This window comes from Melanotaenia boesemani, chromosome 5 (genome assembly GCF_017639745.1).
Source record: "Melanotaenia boesemani isolate fMelBoe1 chromosome 5, fMelBoe1.pri, whole genome shotgun sequence".
NCBI lineage: Eukaryota > Metazoa > Chordata > Actinopteri > Atheriniformes > Melanotaeniidae > Melanotaenia > Melanotaenia boesemani.
The window spans coordinates 30373933-30395829 of NC_055686.1; the positions used below are offsets into that span (position 1 = coordinate 30373933).

Genomic DNA, 21897 nt, shown 5'->3' on the forward strand with positions numbered 1-21897 from the left:
TGAATGCTTGGGCTGCTACTTAAAGGTCTAGATGAATTATAGAAATGCATGGGAATTTAGTTGGAGTGACTTTTATGATCTCCCTACTTTCTGTTCTCTTCGCTGTTGTCCATGCATGGCGAGACAGACAAGAGAGTGGTCGCGGGCTCTGACAAGCCCTCCGAAGGCGTAGCTACATCACTTCGCTTTCCTTCTCAGCCTGGGTCGTTCTCACCTAATAATTATGGAAGTGAAGCAGAGCAAGTAGACGAACAACCAGATTCTCCGATAAAGACATCTCCTGTTTCAGAGCGAATAAAAGCACTAGAAGCTCTTGCTGCCAAAAAGAGGGAACCGGATTTTAGAGGCGATGGAAGTTACATTCACTTCAGAGACCGCCACCATGAGAGATCCATCCCAGAGATCCCCAGATCTCTTCCCGATGTCCCCAAGTCTCTTCCCGATGTCCCTAGATCTCTTCCCGATGTCCCCAGATCTCTTCCCGATGTCCCCAGATCTCTTCCCGATGCCCCCCGATCTCTTCCCGAAGCCCCCAGATCTCTTCCCCAAGTCACCAAATCTCTTCCCGAAGCCCCTAAATCTCTCCCAGAGACTAACGTACCAACCAGTAAGAAAGTGATAGGTCCCTCCAGTAAAGAGTCTCCAGAGTCACCCTTTGAAGTTCTTGGAGATGTGAGACAAGTCAGTGAGTTTGAAGAAACAGAAGAATGGATGAAGGCTCATTTACCTCCGGTCCCTGATTTTGATGCTGTCGGTTTAAATAAATGTGGAAACAACGTTCCACTGAAGGAGGCTGACATGGATGTACCCGATTCCCCTGCTGCTTTTGCCGGTGTTCCTGATGCTTTTATGGATTCTCCTGTTGACGCTCCAAAACTGAAGGATGATGATTTTGATGAGCAAAAACAAGCCGGAGCCGAGGAGTTTGACATCAGCTTTTTACCTACAGCCTATGTGTGGGATCAGCAGGAAAAGTCGGGAGTTCAGGCTCCACTTAACCTGGATTCAGTGATTTCTTCTTCACCTGCACCTCCTGCAGGCTTTGGCCCATCTCCTCCTTCTTCTCCAGCTTCCTCTGATGTTAAACAAAGTGTTTCACGTGAGAAGAAAGCTTCTTGGGCTGGAGATCCAGAGGCAGGTGAGGCAGACAGCTCAGGAGATTCGGACGATACCGTCATTGAAGATGGAGTTGGTGCTCCTGTATCTGTGCCTCCACCATCTTTTGATCCACCAGTTTCAAATGATCCCAGTACTGTCCCCGATCTTCCTTCTGAAAAGGAGACCCCACCACCAAAGTCTGAGAGGAAGCTGATGCAGGTTCCAACGATAAACGTCATTGAGACCGATGAGCCAAATTACAGCGATGAGGAGATGGAAATGGAGCCTGAAGCAGAGGAAGATGAAGACTATGAGGTTGTAAAAGACCCAGCTCGAGAGCTGGAGCCAGAAGTCATTAAAACTGATCCACCCAAAAAACGCCCCTTAGAAACTGAATTCATGGAAGGCTACTCACCTCCGTCCTCACCAGTGGACTCTGATGCTGAATACTCTCCCAAACACAAGATTTTCCAAACTGTTTCAGAAACAGGGCATCAACAATCTCAGTTCAAATCTGAGGACCTGCCTGATCCAGGAGTCTCAAAGGACACTACATATGAGTTTTCACAACCACAATCCGACAAACCACAGGTGAATCAAGTTGGTGACCAACCTTCCCCTGCACTTACCGGAAACGAAGAAGTGGACTTCCCAGACAATGACGATGAGTGGTCTGACGAAGTACAGGATATCCTGGTTAAACCTCGCGAGACTGATCTCCCATCTAAGGAATCGGCTCCCTACAACCCATCCAAAGTCGATGACAAGAGCAACAAAGCAGCAAAAGATGCCTTTAAAGAAACCGCTCCAATTTCCATAACCGGCTTCATGCAGGATGAGATTTACGACAGACAATCATTTGATTATGACTACGATATCACCTTGGATCACAGTAGCTGCAAAGGGCTAAACAATGCTAAGGAACGGTTCCTTTCTGATCCTGGACAGAATGACGCTGCAGAAGACGGTGTCATATCACTGAACTGCGATGAAGCCTTCAGCAAGACGATTCGTCAACAGTCTGTTGAAGATTATCCCCCAAACCCATATTCCTGTTTCCAAACGGAGACGCTGAGCAGCATCAATGAGCAAGATTTCATCCAGAAAGCCACCTCTGACGATGGGAATAACGTTGAAAAGGATGATGTCCTCGACTCACAAAAGCCAGGTTCAGAAGTCCAACGGGACGTTGATGCAGAAAGCCCGGACGGCGTCGACAGCTCGTCTTCCGAACCTACAGATAGTTTTGTGGATTTTATGAGAGAGTGCCTGAAATCAAAGCAGGACAATGAACCTGAAAACTTATGTCATGTTGTTCCCTCTAACAATGAGCTCAGCAAAACCATTTTACCTTCCTCCCAACCCTCTCCAAGCATGGTGATGGATCTTGAACAAGAAAAACTTACAATCAGTGCTCTCAAAGAGCTGGGCAGCAGTCAAGATGAGGAAGACTTGATGAACCTCCAGCCAAAAGCTTCAGACCAGAATCAAGCTAATCCTAGTGCTACATCTATGCAGTCAGTTCCTCATCCTCCATGCTCCCAAAGCAACCGTGTGTTCGACGCCACATACTCCAAAGAGGTGGAAGCCATTGATGAATGGGTGGCTGAAGCCTACCATCTTGCTGAGCATGTCTTGACAGCAATACTAACTCACTTATCAGGTAACATCTCCTCCCCTTGGGCGGTAGGCCTGCTAACCTCATGCACTCTCTTCAACAGGTTCTTTTGTTTTTACTCCACTTCTTACCATTTGCTTCTTCCTAAAACTCTCTTTCAATGTTCAGCATTGTGTTTTTCTTCTCCTGAGTTTTGAGTTTTATTGGCTCCTGGTATATTGTTAATGCCTCTGGGAGAGAAACAAAGAAAGGAAAAACTTGAGGAAATGCCCAGCTAGAGAGGAAAAACCTGGTCATGAGACAGTTCTGGAGGCTTGTAAAGTTGTATTCTACTTCCACATAGGGCTGGGTGATACGGATCACAGATCATATCAGTTTTTTTTGGGGGGGGTAAATGGTGACAGTATATAACAAAGACTGTGAAGACACCTTGACCAGTCGAGCAAGAAGACTCCTACATTCGTCTACATTTGCTGATTTACTTGCAAAGTAATTCTGCCTCAGTAACTGATATTTTGGGTCTTTGGGAACAAGCCGGCTCTTAGAGACAATTCTTCGAGGCGATTAATCGATAAATCAAATTTTCCATTTGTGACGATTTATTTTTATGAAAAACTGAACTTTTTTTTCCTGACAGCGCGGACTCAGACCCAGTGAGGGCTTGTTGAAGGATGAGCGATGGAACCGTAAAATAAGCTTCAGATGTCGTAGTTTATGCTTTTATATTTTTTTTATTTCGTCACTGCTTCAATAGACTGCTTTTTGTTCTTGGAGGTGTTCAGATGTTTAAAGCTACTCAACAGATCGTCAGAGGGGATTCATGTCAGAGTGAAGCGTCACCACCTCCTTCATTTACTGACGATCTTGCATTGCATTTCTACTTAAAAAGTCCGATAAAGCCAATTAATTACTAAAAATATATATATAAAAAAGATTTTTTTCTTTTTTGATTGAAATTACTTTGTAAATTACTTTCATTTTTTTAAAACAACTATCTCAGAAATATCAGAAAAAGTGTCTTTTTTGTGTGTGTGTTAAATTATCTGTAAAATGTAGTTTTCTTAAAATAATTTATATACAGCCTGGTGCTTCAGCAATGAAATATTCATTCTGTTAATATTAAAACATGAAAAGGGGATCGAGCTGGTCTGATGGGACATCAAAACCTTTTGGAAATCCCTGCGGGTAATTTTTAAGGCTCAATCTATCATCTTTCTGCGGACAGTTTGATTCTTATTACAATATATTAAAGACACATAGCTTTGCTTTATAATCTTAAAACCTGGAAATCTTTTGTGTTTTATGGTATAACAGCACATGTTCAGCTAACTGCAGGACCAGCAGCTGTCATGGAGATGGTGTCTGGACACCACAGCTGCATATGGTGGAGTGATCCCCGGTCCATTTGAGCTGGTGACCCTGTCCTGCCCTGTGTCCTTTATAGCTCGCCAGTGGTCCTCAGATTGTGGGTAGAGGTTTAAATATGGCGGCCTGGTGTCTGCTATCAAGAAGCCTGAAAGTCACTCGGTGCAGTCAATCCCCAGGATCGGGTTTCTGCCTGGATGTGACTTTCCACAGCACACAGTGAAGTCTGTGGCATGATGACGACAAAGTATGGGCCAGGAAATCAAAGCCATGTAAAATCATGCTTATATCTAGAGGCTCATTTATTTTTGAGTGGTAATTTATACCTGGGCTTCAGCAGGATGCTAAATTAAGAACCTGTCTGCACTCAGGTCTTTCATCGCTCCTCTTGTCAATTTTTGAGCTGGTTGAAATCAGTTTTTCCAAGGTTACTCAGATCATTGCTCTGCTGTATCACACTCTGTTAGGAGCAGTGCTAGATAGTTTTTGCAGTATATCCTCCCTTTTCTGCAAACATGATCTATGCTCCCCACACATGTATGCAGGCTGGTATGCAGGCTGTAATCCTGATGCATTCAGTGGTCCACGTATGTGGCATACTTAAAACTGTCACACCACATAACTGATCCCCTGCAGTGGGAAACCAGAAGACAGTCTGTGTATAAATGTTGAAATGAAGTGTATTTCAGCCGAGTTACATTTAATATAGTCATTATCACTGATATTTTTCTGAGTTGTTGTGTTTTTTAAGGCTTTTCTACTTTTTTTTTTTCTTCGTGAAATGACTAATAACAGAATATAGTCACATATAGAGGGTTAATAAGTGCCAGTGAAAAAAAGGAAAAAAAAAACTATTTCCAATAATTTACTTAATTACTTAATGACACCTATTTCATAATGGTATATTTGTTAATTATTAAATATTTATTTTGTGTATTTATATTAAATATTTATTATATTATTTGAGTAATTGAACATTTTTTTATTTTTTATTTAACCTTCTAAAGCCCAACCCAATAAAAAATGGGGAGAAAATTCTCTTTTTTTGGCCTTTTCCTGCAATACAAAATTAGTTTCACACGATGAGAAATACCAATATGAAATAAGTGTTATATTAAAAAATATAAATAATTTAATAACACTGATTAATTATTATTAAATAGATTTTAAAAAGTATCAGATTGTTCTATTTGTTTTGTGTTTATTTCATGGAATATTTATTTATTTGTGAATAAATATTATTTTATGTAGTGTTAGATATTCTCTCTGTGAACCTTCGTGGACAAAAAGTGACTGCATTGCATTTTTTCTGGATTCCACCAGATTCAACTGGTTTTCTATTTTAGGCAGATGCAGGAAATTATGGAGTCATGGGACCACCAGGCGATGCTATGATTGATTTTGTGTATGTGAAATAATTTCTGATTATTAAAACATTAATTTAATTTTGATTTAGTAATAATTTCACACACATTTCAAAACAAATTACTCTTAGCGCCCCCTTATGGTCCCATGAGTCCATAACTGATAAGAACACCAGAATTTCTAGAAGGTTTCACCAAATTGAGTTGGTTTCACCAGTGGAATGCAGTAAAAATGTCAAACATCATGGCTTTTTTCCCAAATGAAATGGTGACATTAAAGAATGAATCGGTTTAACCTCGAATGACTGTGAGATTAAAGTATGTAGTTTTAATAGAAGTCAATGGGACATTTTTGATCACGAAAGCCACCAGAGGGAGTATATGATATTACATAAAAAATACAAATCAATCAATTTAATTTTTGCAGAAAAACACAAATTTTATGTAACTGTCAATTAAGAGAAGCTGTAGAAGGATGCAGATGGATGTGATTCTCCTTTCAGTCCCCATGGAAACGATATTTTTGTGTGTGCGTGTCGCTTTAAGAGCAGCGCACAATGAAAGCAGGGCACTTCGCCTCAGCAGAGTTACAGCGAAGAGATGGCGATAGGGAACGAGAGGGAAAATGAATCTGGCCTGTCCAACCGGTTACTTCCCTGTGGGCTTTGACAGCAAAGCATGCTGGGAGGACACACACATACTTCTGCAAAGAAATTGACTTTGTTTCCTTACTGAGTTATAAGGTTTTATTGATTTTTAGCTGACAGACTCAGGAATAATCACCCTTTCGTAAACACAGACTGCTTGTTCCCTTCTACTGGATTGACACTCCATGTCGTGTCCCCATTTAAGTTGATCCCATTAAAGCCTACTGGCCCCCGAGGCATCAGGCCACGTGCTTTCTGCAGCACCACGCGCACCAGGCTTTTTTTCAAACTTACCCTTTTTCACCCACACTCAGCGAGGTGGGGCCGTTGGAGGGTGCTGGGCCCCTCCAGGGTTATGTAACCGCCTGGTATTCAGGCTCATGCGTGCAAACACCTACTGTAATGTTCAGGCTGCAGCTGAAAGAGATTAAGGCATCAAATCAGACTTCAAACTAACCGCTTATACATGATCTGTGGTCAGATCTTAAAGATATTCACCCTGTAGAAGACAACCAGGTCCCTGTTCAGCGTCCTGCATGTCTGAATTCGGCCCCCTGCCTCTTAGATATGATCATCTATGAGTTTATACGTTAAGTTAACCTCCTCCCCACCTCCGTCTCTGCAGTGAAGGACCTGATACACTGGCGAGACCCCAAGAAGTCGGGCTTGGTGTTCGGCCTGTCCATGCTCCTGCTGCTGTCGCTGGCAGCCTTCAGCGTCATCAGCGTTGCCTCCTACCTGCTGCTCGCTCTGCTCTGCGTCACCATCACCTTCCGCATCTACAAGTCCGTCGTCCAGGCTGTGCAGAAGTCCAGCGAGGGACACCCTTTCAAGTAAGACTAAAGTTTGTTTTTTTTTTCTTTACTGGTGAAGTCAAAACAAAAAGAAAGACATCTATAAAACACACAGAACCCGTGTTGTTTGCTTCCACTGCCTCATAGAAGACGCAAACCCATGTATTACAGACCTTTTGGTTTTTTTCTGTTAATTTTTTCCTCATACTGGTCCTGTTTAAGGGATTATTTTTGTAAGAAAACGTTTCTCCTGAATAACTTAGAAATTTAAATTTTTCCTAAAAGTCATCAGGACAAATTTTCTACTATTTCAGGTAATTAGTGGACAAAAATGACTATAAAAACATTACAAGTTAATTTTCTTTTCCACTTTTTTTGCTCAGATCTTACAATCAACTTCAGTCCTAATCAAAAATACCAAATAAATAATGATTACAGTTAGTCATAAAAGTAGAAAAAAAGTGTAATTTATCCTCTAAAGACCTGAAAGGGTTGTAAAATCAAAGCAACTCATGAGAAATCAATTAGAATGTTGAAGAAGGTGCTGTGTTGCAGTGTCAGAGGCCGTGATGTCCATTAAACTGAGTATAATTGAATTATATGATTTTTTTTTTTTCTAATTGCCTGTATCGGTCAATAAATATAACTTTTTCCCTGGTTCTGGCTCTGATGGAGGTTTCCCTCCCTGGTTCTGGCTCTGATGGAGGTTTTCCTGATCTAGGTCATTATTTCTATGAACTGGTTTATATTAACAGTTATTATAAACTGGACTAATGTGGCTCATATGATGGGTTTGTTTTAATTGGAGTATAACTGGACTGTGATGAACTGGACTGAATAATGGTTGTTACAGGAACCTTTTTGAGTTCACTTTTCCTCATATAGAGGGGAAATAGTCTCTGAAGCATAAACCATCTTCTGAGTAATTTTGTCCAACTCTACAGATTATCAGTACTACAGGAGGCTTTTAGACCTGAAAATAATCCCACCTGAGAGGCTGAAGGCTTAAATCTGTATAAAATAGTTTCAGTGCGTGCAGTGGGAAAGCTATTCAAAATATTTGACGTTTGTGTGAATTTAAACACATGAGAAAGAACAGAATATGTAAATCCTTCATTTCTCACTGGTAGCTGATACTGAGTCAAATTTGTCTCCATATCTTCTGACTGGTTTCTGCTCTGAACAAAGTCTAAACCAGTCCAGTATCTCAGTTCACCTGTGATGGAGAGGAGTTTTAACATGTCTGTTAGCAGGTGTGTTAGCTGGAGGCCATGACCAATCCCTAGTCATGAGGACATGGTTGTCATGGAAAAATGACATCATGTGTGTCAGATCTGAGAAAAAACCTGGAGAATTGTAAAGTACCAAATAAATTACAACCTGGTGGTGTTTTCTTTGTTTTTTGTTTACCTTTGTAGCAGCGATTTCCCGTAATAAACGTCTTCACCAAACAGCACACATGGGCATTTATTCAGTTCAAGGGAACACGAGCTCTGTTCAGTCAGGGAAAGATCAGACGGACGTTTTACCTGCAACATCTCAAGCTTTCCTCCAGCATGTTGTGTTGCTGTCAGGATCCACATCAGCCTGATGGGCTCGCCGTGGTCGTCTAAAACATGTCTGGCATCACGACCAGTGTCCGAAATTAACTTTTTGACTCACCTGCCAAGATGTCCGGTAAATGTAAAAATCCACCGGCAAAACATGTTTTTACTGGTCAAATTATTAAATTATTTTACACACACATACTTTTACGCACATGTTATTTTCTATAATACTGTGTTGTTGTGTCACAGCAACATTAAACAAAGGCAACAAGAAAAATGGTTTTATTTGATAAAGTGTTAATGTCTGAATTCATGAACTAAAACCTGATCATACTCGTCCCTCTCTGCTCTTCGTGCTTTCACACAGTCCGTGAAGTCTGGCCTCCTGCTCCTAACAATCCTTCTGCCACAGCATTACAGCCTTAGTGGGATCATACTCCCTGATTTTCACTTTTTATTTTATTGTTTAAAAACTAAACTTAACAAAAATGGATAATGAATAAATTTAAAACTTATTGATCTGATTCATGACAAATCAGTAATATTGAATATAAATAGCTTATAAATAATCATAAAAGCTGATTTATAATAATAATGAACATAACAATTGATAAATACAATAATAATAAGTATCATTATTATTATATTTATAAGTTAATCGGTGGACAGCTGCTCGTAGTCTCGTGGAGTCACGTCACGTCCGTTATGCAGCTGTCGTCTCCTTCAGGTTGAAAACAGCTAAGCTAAGCTAACAGGCTAACATCACGTCCAACAGAGTGCTGCTGTGCTGACTGCGTGCCACGCGCAGGTGTGTTACCGCCTACAGTCGGCGCATGAGAAGCAAGCAGACAGAAGGCGCCGCTAAATCCAAACCATCACTTTTCACAAATTTTCTGGTTGGGGCTGGAAGCTCTGCTGATTTATCCTCCAGTTCTCCAAGCTTTCTTTTGGAAAGCTGGCCGGCTCCTTCTAAAAATCTCCACATATTTACCTACTTAATTAGCCTGAGCTAAACGTAAACAGAACTGAAACAGTGCAGCTCATTCTCGTGTCACGTGCGAGTTTTTGCGTCATGTTTGTGTACTTGCGCGTCGTTCATACATGCAGACAGCAGAGCAACATAAAGAAGAAATCCACCATAAGGAAGACTGAAAAACATGACTAATTTGGTACAAACATTTACTCGCCATTTGGTAGATAGCCCTGAGATTTACTCAGCAAACGAAAAATTTACTCGCATTTGGCGCCTGGCGAGTGTTGATTTCGGACCCTGCTCATGACATTTCAGACACAGACTACATCACCCAGAACGTTTACCGTTGACTCTGAACAATTCAGGCATGGGTCTGGTGTCCTTCTGAAATCCTGCAGCTCAGTTTTAAAAAGTCCTAAAACCAACCTGGTCATCGTGGTTGGCACAAACTCAGATATGATTTCTATTCACTAATATCTGTTCATGTAAGCTGTGAAGGCAGTGAAGCTTTGACTCGCATTAACAGACCATGAGTTGGAGCTAGAATATGGTTTGTGACTTGTATCTTTATGTTTAAAACTGGAACAAAGGTAGGTACAAATTAAACTTACAAGTACAGGTGCAAGTTTAAAACTACTAGTAAATTTTTCAAGCACAAGCCTTTTGTCACACAGTTGAAACTCCTTCTCAGAAGCAAGTAGGATTTCTCTAATCCCTAACCAGTAATGCAGACAGGAGGGCTGAGTTTGTGTCCACAACCAAACTTTATGTCCTCTAGAGAAAAGAACCTCTGCACCCGTCTGACCACGGCCAGCGTGACCGTCACAACTCCCTAAAGGTGAGTCGCTTACAGAAACAGGAGATGGAAAATTTGTCTCTACTAGAACAGAATAGAATAGAACTTTGTCGTTGCAACAATTGCAACGAAATTACAAAGCCCTCCACTTAACTACTATCAGCTAAATCTTCATTAAATATTTTATTTCACCAGAAACCGACTCACCTTTAGGGTGCCGGTGGTCACGATGATCTGGCCATCTGATTGGCTTGTAAAATGTGGGACAGATCTTTTTGTTCTTGTATTATTTAATTGTATTTTCAGACTTTTACAATTAATCTGAACTTGTAGGCTTGGTTTGGACCTGTACTTCTTGCAGTTACATATATCGAGATATAAGCTATTAACATTTGTCCTCGTCTTAGCTCCATACAATTTTCCCAGTGACCCAATCCCATTGGCCCTCATTTATCAAACGACCTTGGAAATGAGCACACATCTATTCGCAGGAATGATCTTACAATTGGATCCATGTGTGATTTAATGAAACATTCATGTCTAACTGATCCAGCGTAGGAATGATCGGGTCTTGATAAATGTAGCGGCTTAAATCCATCGTCATTTACATGTGCCGCCCTTAACTATTCGTGGCCCAGAGGCCTCGCCCAGTGAAGTCAAACCATGAAGAAAAGACATTCTGCCAACAAAAAGAAACTTTTCAGAGGTCAAGATGGAAAGCCTCACTTGTGAGGTGGGAAAAAATAAAGAGGTCCTGTTTGGCAGCCTAAAACCAGAGTCAAAGGCATGAACAAAAACGCTTCATGGAAGAGGATCACGGAGGCCATTAACATCCTTGCCATTGTTGATTCGACGCCGACTGAGGTATGAATTAAATGCTTAAGTAGCATATGTATGCCCATGATTAATGTTTTATTCGTTTTATTAGTTTTTAATTGGATAATCTGTATGCCTAGTAACTGAACGTCACAATTCTTTACTATGAGCACTTGAAAATATAAGTAAGGGATAATGCCCGACGAGGTGTCCATCATCAGAAATTAATGGACTTTGTGGATGCGTGAACTGTTTGACGCTTACGAAAGAAATGAATAATAAATCAATTAATATGCTAATGTTTTTTTTACCGTTAAAATCATAAGTTTTTCACAAGAAGTGGCTGAGTGGACTATTTAATATCTAAAATTAAATGCAACATTGCCGTTGATCGTGAAATTTGAGAAAGATACTGGCATGTTCATAGTGGCATTTAAAGGACGGAGATTTAACGTTTGTGGACCCTGACCACTGCTGGTTGGAACGTTGCGGGACGACAAAATCTTTCTCCATTCTTGTCTCTCTGAGTTTCTGTTGCCCTGGTTACCAACTACAGTTAAACCAGTGCAATAATTTACAACCATAATTTGGCTATTTGACCTGAACTTTTTTTATAGTGTCCTATAACATTTTTAATGGACATCTAATAGCCAATCAGAATGGAGTATTCACCCAGACCATGGTATAAACGACGCTAAGAGATCAATGAAAACATTAAAAAACCGCGGATAAAACTTTTTCAAACCGCCAAATGTCTGTGTTTACCCACATTAGCAAAGCATGGTTGTGTTTAAGGTTCTGTTATATGAAGCCACTTTTTATAGCCTCCCAAGGAGAAACCTGGTAGCCTGTTGCCACCTGTCCAGTAAAGAACTGCACATTTTAGTGCACAGCATGGAAAGCATTAGTCTACTGATTAAATAGAGTAGCTCTACAACTTTAAGGTTTAGACTTGTTAGAAAAGGCGAATCAGCTCCTGTCTCCTCCTTTTAGCCTCCAGTGGAGGCCGTTCTGGGCTCGGTTCCCCGGACGTCCTCCTCTGGCTGCGCCGCGGCATCAGAAGGCTTGATTAGCCGCAGCATGGTGTGCAGGACTGCACAGGACAGAGTTATGTAGTAGACCTTCTCTGGAGAGTACAGCAGCATCCCCCCGCTGGTCCAAGACATCCACCTGCCCTCCAGCAACCCGAAGCAGCACCGTGCGCATTGTTGAACTTGCTCCTGCTCTATGGCAGCGTTTGCAGCGTGGTGAAGAGATAATAATAATAATAATGGATTAGATTTATATAGCGCTTTTCAAGGCACCCAAAGCACTTTACATTGTGTGAATCCATTATTCATCCACTCCTCACTCATACCTGGTGATGGTAAGCTACGTGTGTAGCCACAGCTGCCCTGGGGCAAGCTGACGGAAACGTGGCTGCCATTCTGCGCCTACGGCCTCTCCGACCATCACCGAACATTCATCACACATTCATACACCAGCGATGCCAACACTGGAGGCAAGGAGGGTTAAGTGTCTTGCCCAAGGACACAACGACAGATGACTGCGGGAGCGGGAATCGAACCGCCGACCTTCCGATCATTGGACGACCTGCTCTACCGCCTGAGCCACTGCCGCCCGAGATGCTCCGAGAGTGAATAAATCTGTTTGTATTTATCATTATTTCTAATTGTAATAATTTATGGGCCTATTAAATTTGAGCTGTTCTAAGTGAAATGTCTGGGCTTAGAATGTTTATCATATGTGTGCACACCAAGCATATCGGTAAGATATTTCATTGTTTACGTTTTAGGAATCTATTTAAATATGCTTGTTTTCGTTTTTTTGCAAACGGGTTAACTCTAAGTTCTGAATATGAGGCTGCTTATGCTGAGATTATGGTTTGAGGTTTGTTTAATAATTCACCGTCTGCTTAGCTGCAACGCTGATCCACACTGACTCAAACTTGCGTACACGCTCTCAGACCTGTTGTGAGATTTGATAAATCCCAAACCTTGTGTGGAAATGGTCATGCGCACAGATTTCCATCATACGTTCGTTTTATAAATGAGGGCCAGTGTCTTTCTGAGACCTGACTCGCAGGATTAGCTGATCCTGGAAGCCTCTTAAACTTTTTACTAAATCAAACACCTGAACTACAGAGGAAACTCGCCAAGCGGACAGTTTGTCTGACGTCTAACATTTTGGAGTATTTCAGAAAACAGAAGTGAAGATTTCTCCATTTTGAAACCAACCTTCAGCCTCTCCAGCGAGTGAGGAAACGTTTCCTAACAAGTCATGTGGTCATTGATGTCATCGGTAACCCTGCTGGGGTCGGTGTGTGCTGTGTGGTGTTTGCAGCCTCCTCTGAATCTTTTCAGGCTGGTTATTTCTGGTTTCCTGCAGCATCTCTGTTCCAGCACTCAGCCTCATTTTGTGGTCTCCTTTCTCTCCTCCTCCATCCCTCTGCAGAGCACTGATAGATAAGGATGTCAGCATCCCTCCTGAGACGTTCCGCAAGCACGTGGACGCCAGTCTGACCTACATCAACCGAGCCCTGAAGCAGATGAGCCGCCTATTCCTGGTCGAGGACCTCGTGGACTCCTTAAAGGTGAGCAGTTTCGGTCTTCCATCGCTGGCATCCACCGTTCAGACTCTTTTCTGCGTTTATCCTAGAAATCTCTCCCACAAAGACCGGCCTTCCAGTTAACTTAGGAGCACATTCACTGTCTGATCTACATCTAAATAACCCCAAAGGAATCTAAATTTTACCTTCTAGAAGTCAGGACAGTGATGGACAAAAGGAAGATGATCATTATTAGTAATTCAGTCAGAATGAGGAATCAGTGATGTGGGAGGGCCAGCATCACTCTGAAGAGCCAGTTTAGGAGGTTTCTTCTCCGCTGAGCCGTTTTAGGGTGTGAACAACCAGGAGTTGAACCTGGGACGAGAAGGATAACGCACCTTAAAGTAGGGCTGGGTGATTAATCGAATTTTTTTCACAATTACGATCTGGGTTCTCAACAATGATGATCCGATTATTTTAGTCCTTCGCAGTTTCCTCTTGTGCTGTTTTCAGTTGCAAATCGACGCCACTGGCATTGCAGCGCTCTGCTGCAGACTCCTCCCACAGCCCCGACTGCTTTATTTTTATTCAGCCCGAGTTGCAAACACCTTGCCAGTTAAGGGCTGGACACACGGGAGGCAACGTCGCTCCTTCTCCATCATTTTCTATGGAACCTTTCCGATGAGGCGAAAATCACTGCCCTCCTCCAGCCAAGTGACAGGCGTCATTCGTGCACGTTAAATGTTGCGCTCGTTCACGCAGACGTGCACACGGGGGCTTGCAACTCAACACAAGAAAATAGAAAAATGTTCATTTTTTTGTGAGTCGCAACTAAATAATCCACCAGCTCCCAGAGACACAGAGAGACAAACGTTGTAAACATAACTTTTTTCTCAATTAACACAGTGAACAATCCGGAATTTAAGAACCTCATCAACACTTTGGACAAACGGCATCACTGCCATCTCGTCTCCATGGAGTGTTTCTCCCTGCCCAGCATGATGAGTGTGGTGAGGGTGTTGTAAAAGACGTGGCTACAGTCCAATGTTTCGCCATCACTCCGGACCTGTAGTCAAGCTGCACCATAGAGCCGTATATAAATGTGGCGCTACATTTTATTGACGCGGATTTCAACATGAAAACAAAATGTCTCCAGAGCTTCCTGCTGCAGGTTTAGTGGTGCAGCAGTGAAAAAGGTCCCTCCTCAACCAGCTTCCTGCTGCAGGTTTAGTGGTGCAGCAGTCAAAAGCATGTTTGGGTGATTTTTACCTACAGATGCTGTAAAAAGCCCCCCTAACAGGGCAGAAAGATCCTTTTAGTTGTGGAGAAGTTTCGTTCCTGAGCTCAGGAGCAAGAATAACTGGGATGATTGATGGGAGCTCAGGAACAACATGTCTGAGAGGGAGGGAGCAGCTTATTACAGCAGCATCCACCAACCATGGATCTTGAGATGCTGTCCCAGAGCAGCAGATTTTCTGGTTTTCAATGCTGTTATCAGTGACGTTGGTGTGGACCGTATTCTGGTGCTGATGTGAAGTGTCTCAGCCATCTGAACTGGTCTGAACTGGTCTTCTGGGCTTCTTTGTCTCTCTTCCAGCTGGCTGTGGTCATGTGGCTGCTGACTTACGTCGGAGCTGTCTTCAATGGAATCACCCTTCTCATCCTGGGTAAGCTCCATGGCAACCGACATCCCATATTCCCCAGCTGTTGATCTGTTGACATGCTCCTTTCTGGAAGGAATGATAGAAATAAATCCTTTCATGATAAGTGCTGCGATGATGTGAGCTCACCTCTGACGTTTGTCCATCTCTGTCCTCCAGCTGACATCCTGCTGTTTGCTGTGCCTCCCGTCTACGAGAAGAACAAGGTGAGAGTCCACCTCTGGCTCATGACTCAGCACAAACAAACAATAGGAAAACATAAACAATGATGTCAGCTTACTATGACCTCACTGAATGACTCCAGTCTTTATCACACACTGGACCCTTTCTGTCTGTCATCATTCTTCATCCTCTTCTTTATCCTCCTCTCCTTCACCCTCCTTTTCTTAATCATCCTCTCATTTGTCCTCCTCTTCTTTATCCTCCTCTCCGTCATCCTCCTCTTCTTTATCCTCCTCTCCGTCATCCTCCTCTTCTTTATCCTCCTCTCCTTCATCCTCCTCTTCTTAATCATCCTCTCATTCTTCCTCCTTTATCCTCCTCTTCTTTATCCTCCTCTCCTTCATCCTCCTCTTCTTTATCCTCCTCCGTCATCCTTCTCTTCTTTATCCTCCTCTCCTTCATCCTCCGCTTCTTAATCATCCTCTCATTTATCCTCCTCTTCTTTATCCTCCTCTCCGTCATCCTCCTCTCCTTCATCCTCCTCTTCTTTATCCTCCTCTCCTTCATCCTCCTCTTCTTAATCATCCTCTCATTCATCCTCCTCTCCTTCATCCTCCTCTTCTTAATCATCCTCTCATTCATCCTCCTCTTCTTCATCCTCCTCTTCTTTATCCTCCTCTCCTTCATCCCTGATCAGTGATGAACAGTGATGCATCATTATACCTTAAATGTAGAATTTACATTTTTATTTTGTCATATTATAACTTATCTTTTTCAGTTTTTGTTTATTTATTTTCATCTTTTCAATTTAATTTTTTTTAATAATTCATAATTATATTTTTTTAAATTATTTTTAGTTTACCTTATATTTGAGTTTATTTTTCTTTATTTGAGTTTATCTTTTATTTTAACTTATGTTCAGTTTTAATTCTGAAATTTAGCAAAATTAAACAGTTTAGTAATATGTTAGTAGTATTATATCATGATCAAGTTTAGATTTTTTTTCTTTAATTTTAATCATATTTAATACATTTGTAAACATTTTTTTTTCAATTTAGTGGATGAGTTTATAAGATTATTTAATTTAATCATTTCCCTATTATTGAAATTTTAATGCATTTAAGTTTTTCATTTGTATTTTTATCATATTAAATGTTAAATTATTATCTCATATTAATCATATCATTTTAAATAATATTGTAATTATATAATCTTTTTTAATTTTTTTTATTTTAGAGTAATCCTATTTTCTTTCATTATTTTTTAATTAATGTTAATCAGTATTATAATTTTATTATTGATATAATTTCCCTCAGGGGTTTAACAAAGTCATTTTCAGTTAATTTTCCTTTTATTATTATTTTACAGAAATGAATGTAAAGACCAGCTGTAATATTTATTTTTGTGGGAATCACACGGATATTTTACCAGAATTATTTTTCTCCTTTCAGACTCAAATTGATCAATACATTGATCTTGTACGTACTCAAGTCAACACCACAATTGCAAAGTAAGTTTATTTTTGATTATTTTTTTATTCTTCTTCTTATTATTATTAATTGTTGTTTGCAGAACTAACACTATTTCTTCTTCTTCTTTTCTTCTTCTTTTCTTCTTCTTCTTCTTCTTCTTCTTCTCTGTCCAGATTACAGGAGAAACTGCCTGGAGCTGTGAAACGCAGTAAAACTGAATGATCCCGCCTCCACTTTACCATCGTCCTCATCTTCATCACCATCTTTTAACCCAGTTACCTCCCCCTCCCCACCCCGTCCTCCAGCCTAACTGTCCAGCTCCACCCACCAGCTCCACCCTAAGTACACTCAGCCCTGCTTGGTAGAGAATCTCTGAGCTCTTGGATGTTCAATGTAAAACTACTTCGCAGCTTAACTGGCAGCATTAGAAACGACCTGCACGGCAGGAGGAAGTGATGTCACGCTGCCACCGCCCTCTGTGGGCGGGGCCACAGTAGAAGAGAGGCAGGGTTGTGTGAACTAGACCGAATAGATGACGTGGCTCCTTCACATGCAGCGAGCGCAGGGTGCCTGATGATGATGATGATGATGATGGTCATCAGAAAGCAAACGTCCGTGCAGAAATCAGTAAAAACGGTGAAAAGATCCGAACTCCGAGCCAGCGTCATCGTTCGCTCCGGTTCACCGTCTGCTGTTGACATGCTTTTTATGATCTCGATGTAAATAAACCTGAAGATGATTACAGGCTCTCGGCTACGTCAAACACTAGCTTCGCTTTTTATATGGACGGAGACCCCCACCCCCACAGCCGCCCGACTCCTCCTCCACCCGTCATGTTTGAGGCGTCGGCCTCACTTGTATATTTTGACTCTTCTTATTTCTAACTGTTATTGATATTATCGATAGGACGGCCGCTTTGACTCCCTTCTAGCTAAGTTAAGTGTTAATGAACTTCATCTTTTAATTAGTCGGCCTCTGTAGACGTAACCTGCTAGGTTTTAAGTGGCACGCTGACCAGAACCCCAAAATCTTAAATCCCCAAAAAACCTTCCCGGGTCGGAAATGAGCGTTAAATGTGCAAAGTCTGTATTATAATTTACCACAAAAATCTTTAGAAATATAACAAGTTGATGAACATGAGACTAAAGCAGGTAAATTAACTGAAATATGGAAAAAAAAAATTTGAATGAATTATTTAGGATTTAATTATTTATTTATGCTTGGTTAATTAAAAAAAATGTTAGCAATATAATATTTAATCATTTAAATTGTAGATTTTATTTCACACAAAAAATGTACAAATTTTATTTCATATTTCCATATCCATATTTCAGTTAATTAAGAGATTAATCCAGCTTTATTAAAATATAATCTAAAACTGAGTGTTCTTGCCTATTTCATCATAAAATTGTGGATATTGTTATTTTGGCACAATCTTTTTTTTTAAAATGAAAAAGTTGATAAATATGAGACCAAAGCAGGATAATTAACTGAAACATTAAATTCAAACATTAAATTTTAGGAAATTTTCTGGGTTTAATTATTTGATCCTGCTTTATTTAAAAATCTAAAAGTAATTTTTTGTTGTAATTGTTAGAATTATTTTTTTGGCACATTTAATTTGGAAGTGGATAAACGGATTAAAGCAGGTAAATAAGCTAAAATATGGAATTAAATTAAATTCAAGCTTTTCTCGGTTTAATTATTTAATTTGCCATGCTTATATTATCTAAATTATTGTTTGCAGTTTTATTATTAAAATTGTGGATATTATAATTTTGGCACAAAAATTCTTAACTTTAAAGATTAATTATTTTTATTCCGTTTTTCAGTTAATTTTCCTGATTTAATCTCATGGATATTCTGAGCGTTTTGTCACATTTTCGCTCTGCTAACGGGAGAGGACGTTTAGAGATTTAGGATTTGTTCAAATAAATAAAGATAAATGAATTTGTGGCATGTTGAAGATGGAATCGGTTGTCTGGAGCGATTGTTGTAGAAATCTCTGCTTTTTTTTGTCATAGTGTAAGTTGGAAAGAGATTCTCCCCGTTTCCCTCGGCTGTCTTGTATCTCCACCCGACTTTATTAAGCGTTTCCTCCTTGTGATTGTTCCCGTGGTGTTTCTGGACGCTGCGTCTCCACGTCGTCTTTAAGGGATGGATTTATGGATAGAAACCGTCCCGACCTGAACGTGCATCCTCAGCCTCTAAAGCTAAAACAAGCAACTTTCCGTCGGCCGTGAGCCGGTCCAGCGTCTGCAAGGCCGCCTCCAGAAACCGGACCTGTTCCTGGTTTATTTATTAGAATGTGAAGAAGTTGCCTGCTGTAGCTTTAAAGGTTTTACTGATTCAGCTCTTTTTACTTCCTTTCTGACTAGAACTAACAAACTTCTTGCCTTGTAAATGCTTTGGTTGTATTTAATCCTTTAATGCCACCAGATTGATGGAAATTAGATCTTCAAGGCCAACCAGAACCAGGGTTAGTTTATTTTCAGCACATTATGAAGTTGGCTTCTCTGCATGCTGAATATTTATTCTCCACACGAGTCGATGGGCTTCCCAGACCTGGAGGTGGTCGTGTCCGGAGTCAGTTCCCCACTTGGTTTATTTCTTTAGATTGTAAGATGTGAATAAAGACGTTCCCTCTCAGCATGTTGGTGTTTCCTCAGTTCTGGGAGCGAGTTGCAGGAACGTGCCTCGGTTGCTGCTCCTCCATTGTAATCGGTATGTCGACACCGTTCACTAACACCTCTGTTTTGTATCGGCTGTTTGACTTTGGTTTGGATTTTTCAAGCTTTTTGGGAAGATGTTGGAGGAAAAAAAGAAAATTGAAAATAAGTATGTGGTCTCTGTACTGATGTCAAAGTGAAATTAATAAAAACAACTCAAAGGCGTGTTTGTGGCTCCACTTTTCTCTGAGTGAAAGCACTTTTCTGTGTGGGAGTAAAACCTGCTGTCCAACATCCTGAAATATGAGCTGAGAAACTTCTACTTTCTACCTTTGGAGCAGGTCAACACTCAAACCTCACAGAGAAGGTTAAAGTCACATAAAACATCAAATTTACAGCAATGGTGTCAAACATACGGCCTTGGGGCCAAAACTGGCCCACCAGATGGTCGAACTTGGTCCACAGGATCAACCTGGTTAATATAAAAATAACAAGATATTAACTAATATTTAATAAAAATAACTAATATAAAAAAGTAACTAACACTAATAAAAGTAACTTGTTCCATCCTTTCCATCTTTCCAACTTCTAGATGTGACTTGAGTTTGTATGATGAGGTGAGTCAGTTCAGGTGTCGGTTACTACACACATGTAGAAATGTAAAATTATGTGGAATACTGGAATTTTTACTTCCAGATACGTGGAATTAAATGTTTTCTGAATTTGTAGATTCTTTGTGATCTGGAAGTTGTAATGCACATGGAAATATGTCAAATAAAACTAAAATATAATTTTAGTTATAGTTAGTTGGATAACGGTGGGCGCTAAGGCAAAAACTCGGGCATGGGAGGAGTTCGGAGAGGCCATGGAGAATGACTTCCGGACGGCTTCGAGGAGATTCTGGTCCACCATCCTGCGGCTCAGGAGGGGAAAGCAGTGCTCCGTCAACACTGTGTACAGTGGGGATGGGGGGCTGCTGACGTCGACTCAGACGTTGTGAGGCAGTGGAGGGAATACTTCGAAGACCTTCTCAATCCCACCAACACGTCTTCTGATAAGGAAGCAGAGTCTGGAGTAGCTGGTGCTTGCTCTCCTATCTCTGGGGCTGAGGTCGTTGTGGTGGTTAAAAAGCCCCTCGGTCGCAAGGCCCCGGGGGTGGATGAGGTCCGTCCAGAGTTCCTTAAGGCTCTGGATGCTGTCTTGGCTGACATGCCTCTGCGTGGACATCGGGGACAGTTCCCCTGGACTGGCAGATTGGGGTGGTGGTCCCCCTCTTCAAAAAAGGGAGACTGGAGGGTGTGCTCCAGCTACAGGGGGATCACACTCCTCAGCCTCCCTGGTAAGGTCTATTCAGGGGTGCTGGGCATGAGGGTCCCTAGGATAGTCGAACCTTGGATTGAGGAGGAGCAGTGTGGTTTTCGTCCCGGTCGTGGAACAGTGGACCAGCTCTACACCCTCTTCAGGGTCTTTGAGGGGGCATGGGAGTTCACTCAACCAGTCTACATGTGCTTTGTGGACTTGGAAAAGGCATTCGACCTTGTCCCCCTTGGACTCCTGTGGGGGGTGCTCTGGGAGTATGGAGTGCCGGATCCACTTGTTTGAGCTGTCCGTTCCCTGTACGACCGGTGTCAGAGCTTGGTCCACATTACCGGCAGTAAATCAGAATCGTTTCCAGTGCGGGTTGGACTCCGCCAAGGCTGCCCTTTGTCACCGATTCTGTTCATAACCTTTATGGACAGAATTTCTAGGCACAGCTGAGGTGTTGAGGGGATCTGGTTCAGTGGCCTCAGGATTGGATCTCTGCTCTTTGCGGATGATGTGGTTCTGTTGGCTTCATCGGGCCGTGATCTTCAGCTCTCACTGGAGCTATTCGCAGCCGAGTGTGAAGCGGCTGGGATGAGAATCAGCACCTCCAAGTTCGAGACCATGGTCCTCAGCCGGAAAAGGGTGGAGCGTTCTCTCCAGGTCTGCAATAGGGTCCTGCCCCAAATAGAGAAGTTTGCGTATCTCAGGGTCTTGTTCACGAGTGAGGGAAGGGTGGAGCAGGAGATCGACAGGCGGATCGGTGCCGTGTCTGCAGTGATGCGGACTCTGCATCGGTCTGTCGTGGTGAAGAAGGAGCTGAGCCAAAAGACAAAGCTCTTGATTTACCGGTCGATCTACGTTCCTATCCTCACCTATGGTCATGAGCTGTGGGTAGTGACCGAAAGAACAAGATCACGAATACAAGCGGCCGAAATGAGTTTTCTTCGCAGGGTGGCCGGGCTCTCCCTTAGAGATAGGGTGAGAACCTCAATGATCCGGTAGGGATTCAGAGTAGAGCCGCTGCTCCTCCACATCGAGAAGAGCCAGATGAGGTGGCTCAGG

At 41.7% G+C, this 21897-nt stretch overlaps 1 protein-coding gene across 3 annotated transcripts in view; it reads left to right on the forward strand.

Moving 5' to 3' along the window:
• rtn3 (reticulon 3) overlaps positions 1 to 19755 on the forward strand; it is a 34224-nt gene extending 14469 nt beyond the window's left edge. For 2 of the 3 annotated variants that reach the window (XM_041986519.1, XM_041986520.1), the window contains 6 exons: positions 6718 to 6925; positions 13473 to 13611; positions 15164 to 15233; positions 15387 to 15433; positions 16841 to 16899; positions 17035 to 19755. In XM_041986519.1, coding sequence (XP_041842453.1) covers positions 6718 to 6925; positions 13473 to 13611; positions 15164 to 15233; positions 15387 to 15433; positions 16841 to 16899; positions 17035 to 17083 — 572 coding nt within the window. In that variant the 3' untranslated portion in view covers positions 17084 to 19755. Of the gene's footprint in view, positions 1 to 127; positions 2762 to 6717; positions 6926 to 13472; positions 13612 to 15163; positions 15234 to 15386; positions 15434 to 16840; positions 16900 to 17034 lie in introns of all 3 variants that reach the window. The other variant, XM_041986518.1, reaches the window with a different exon arrangement.
• The last annotated feature ends 2142 nt before the right edge of the window (positions 19756 to 21897 follow it).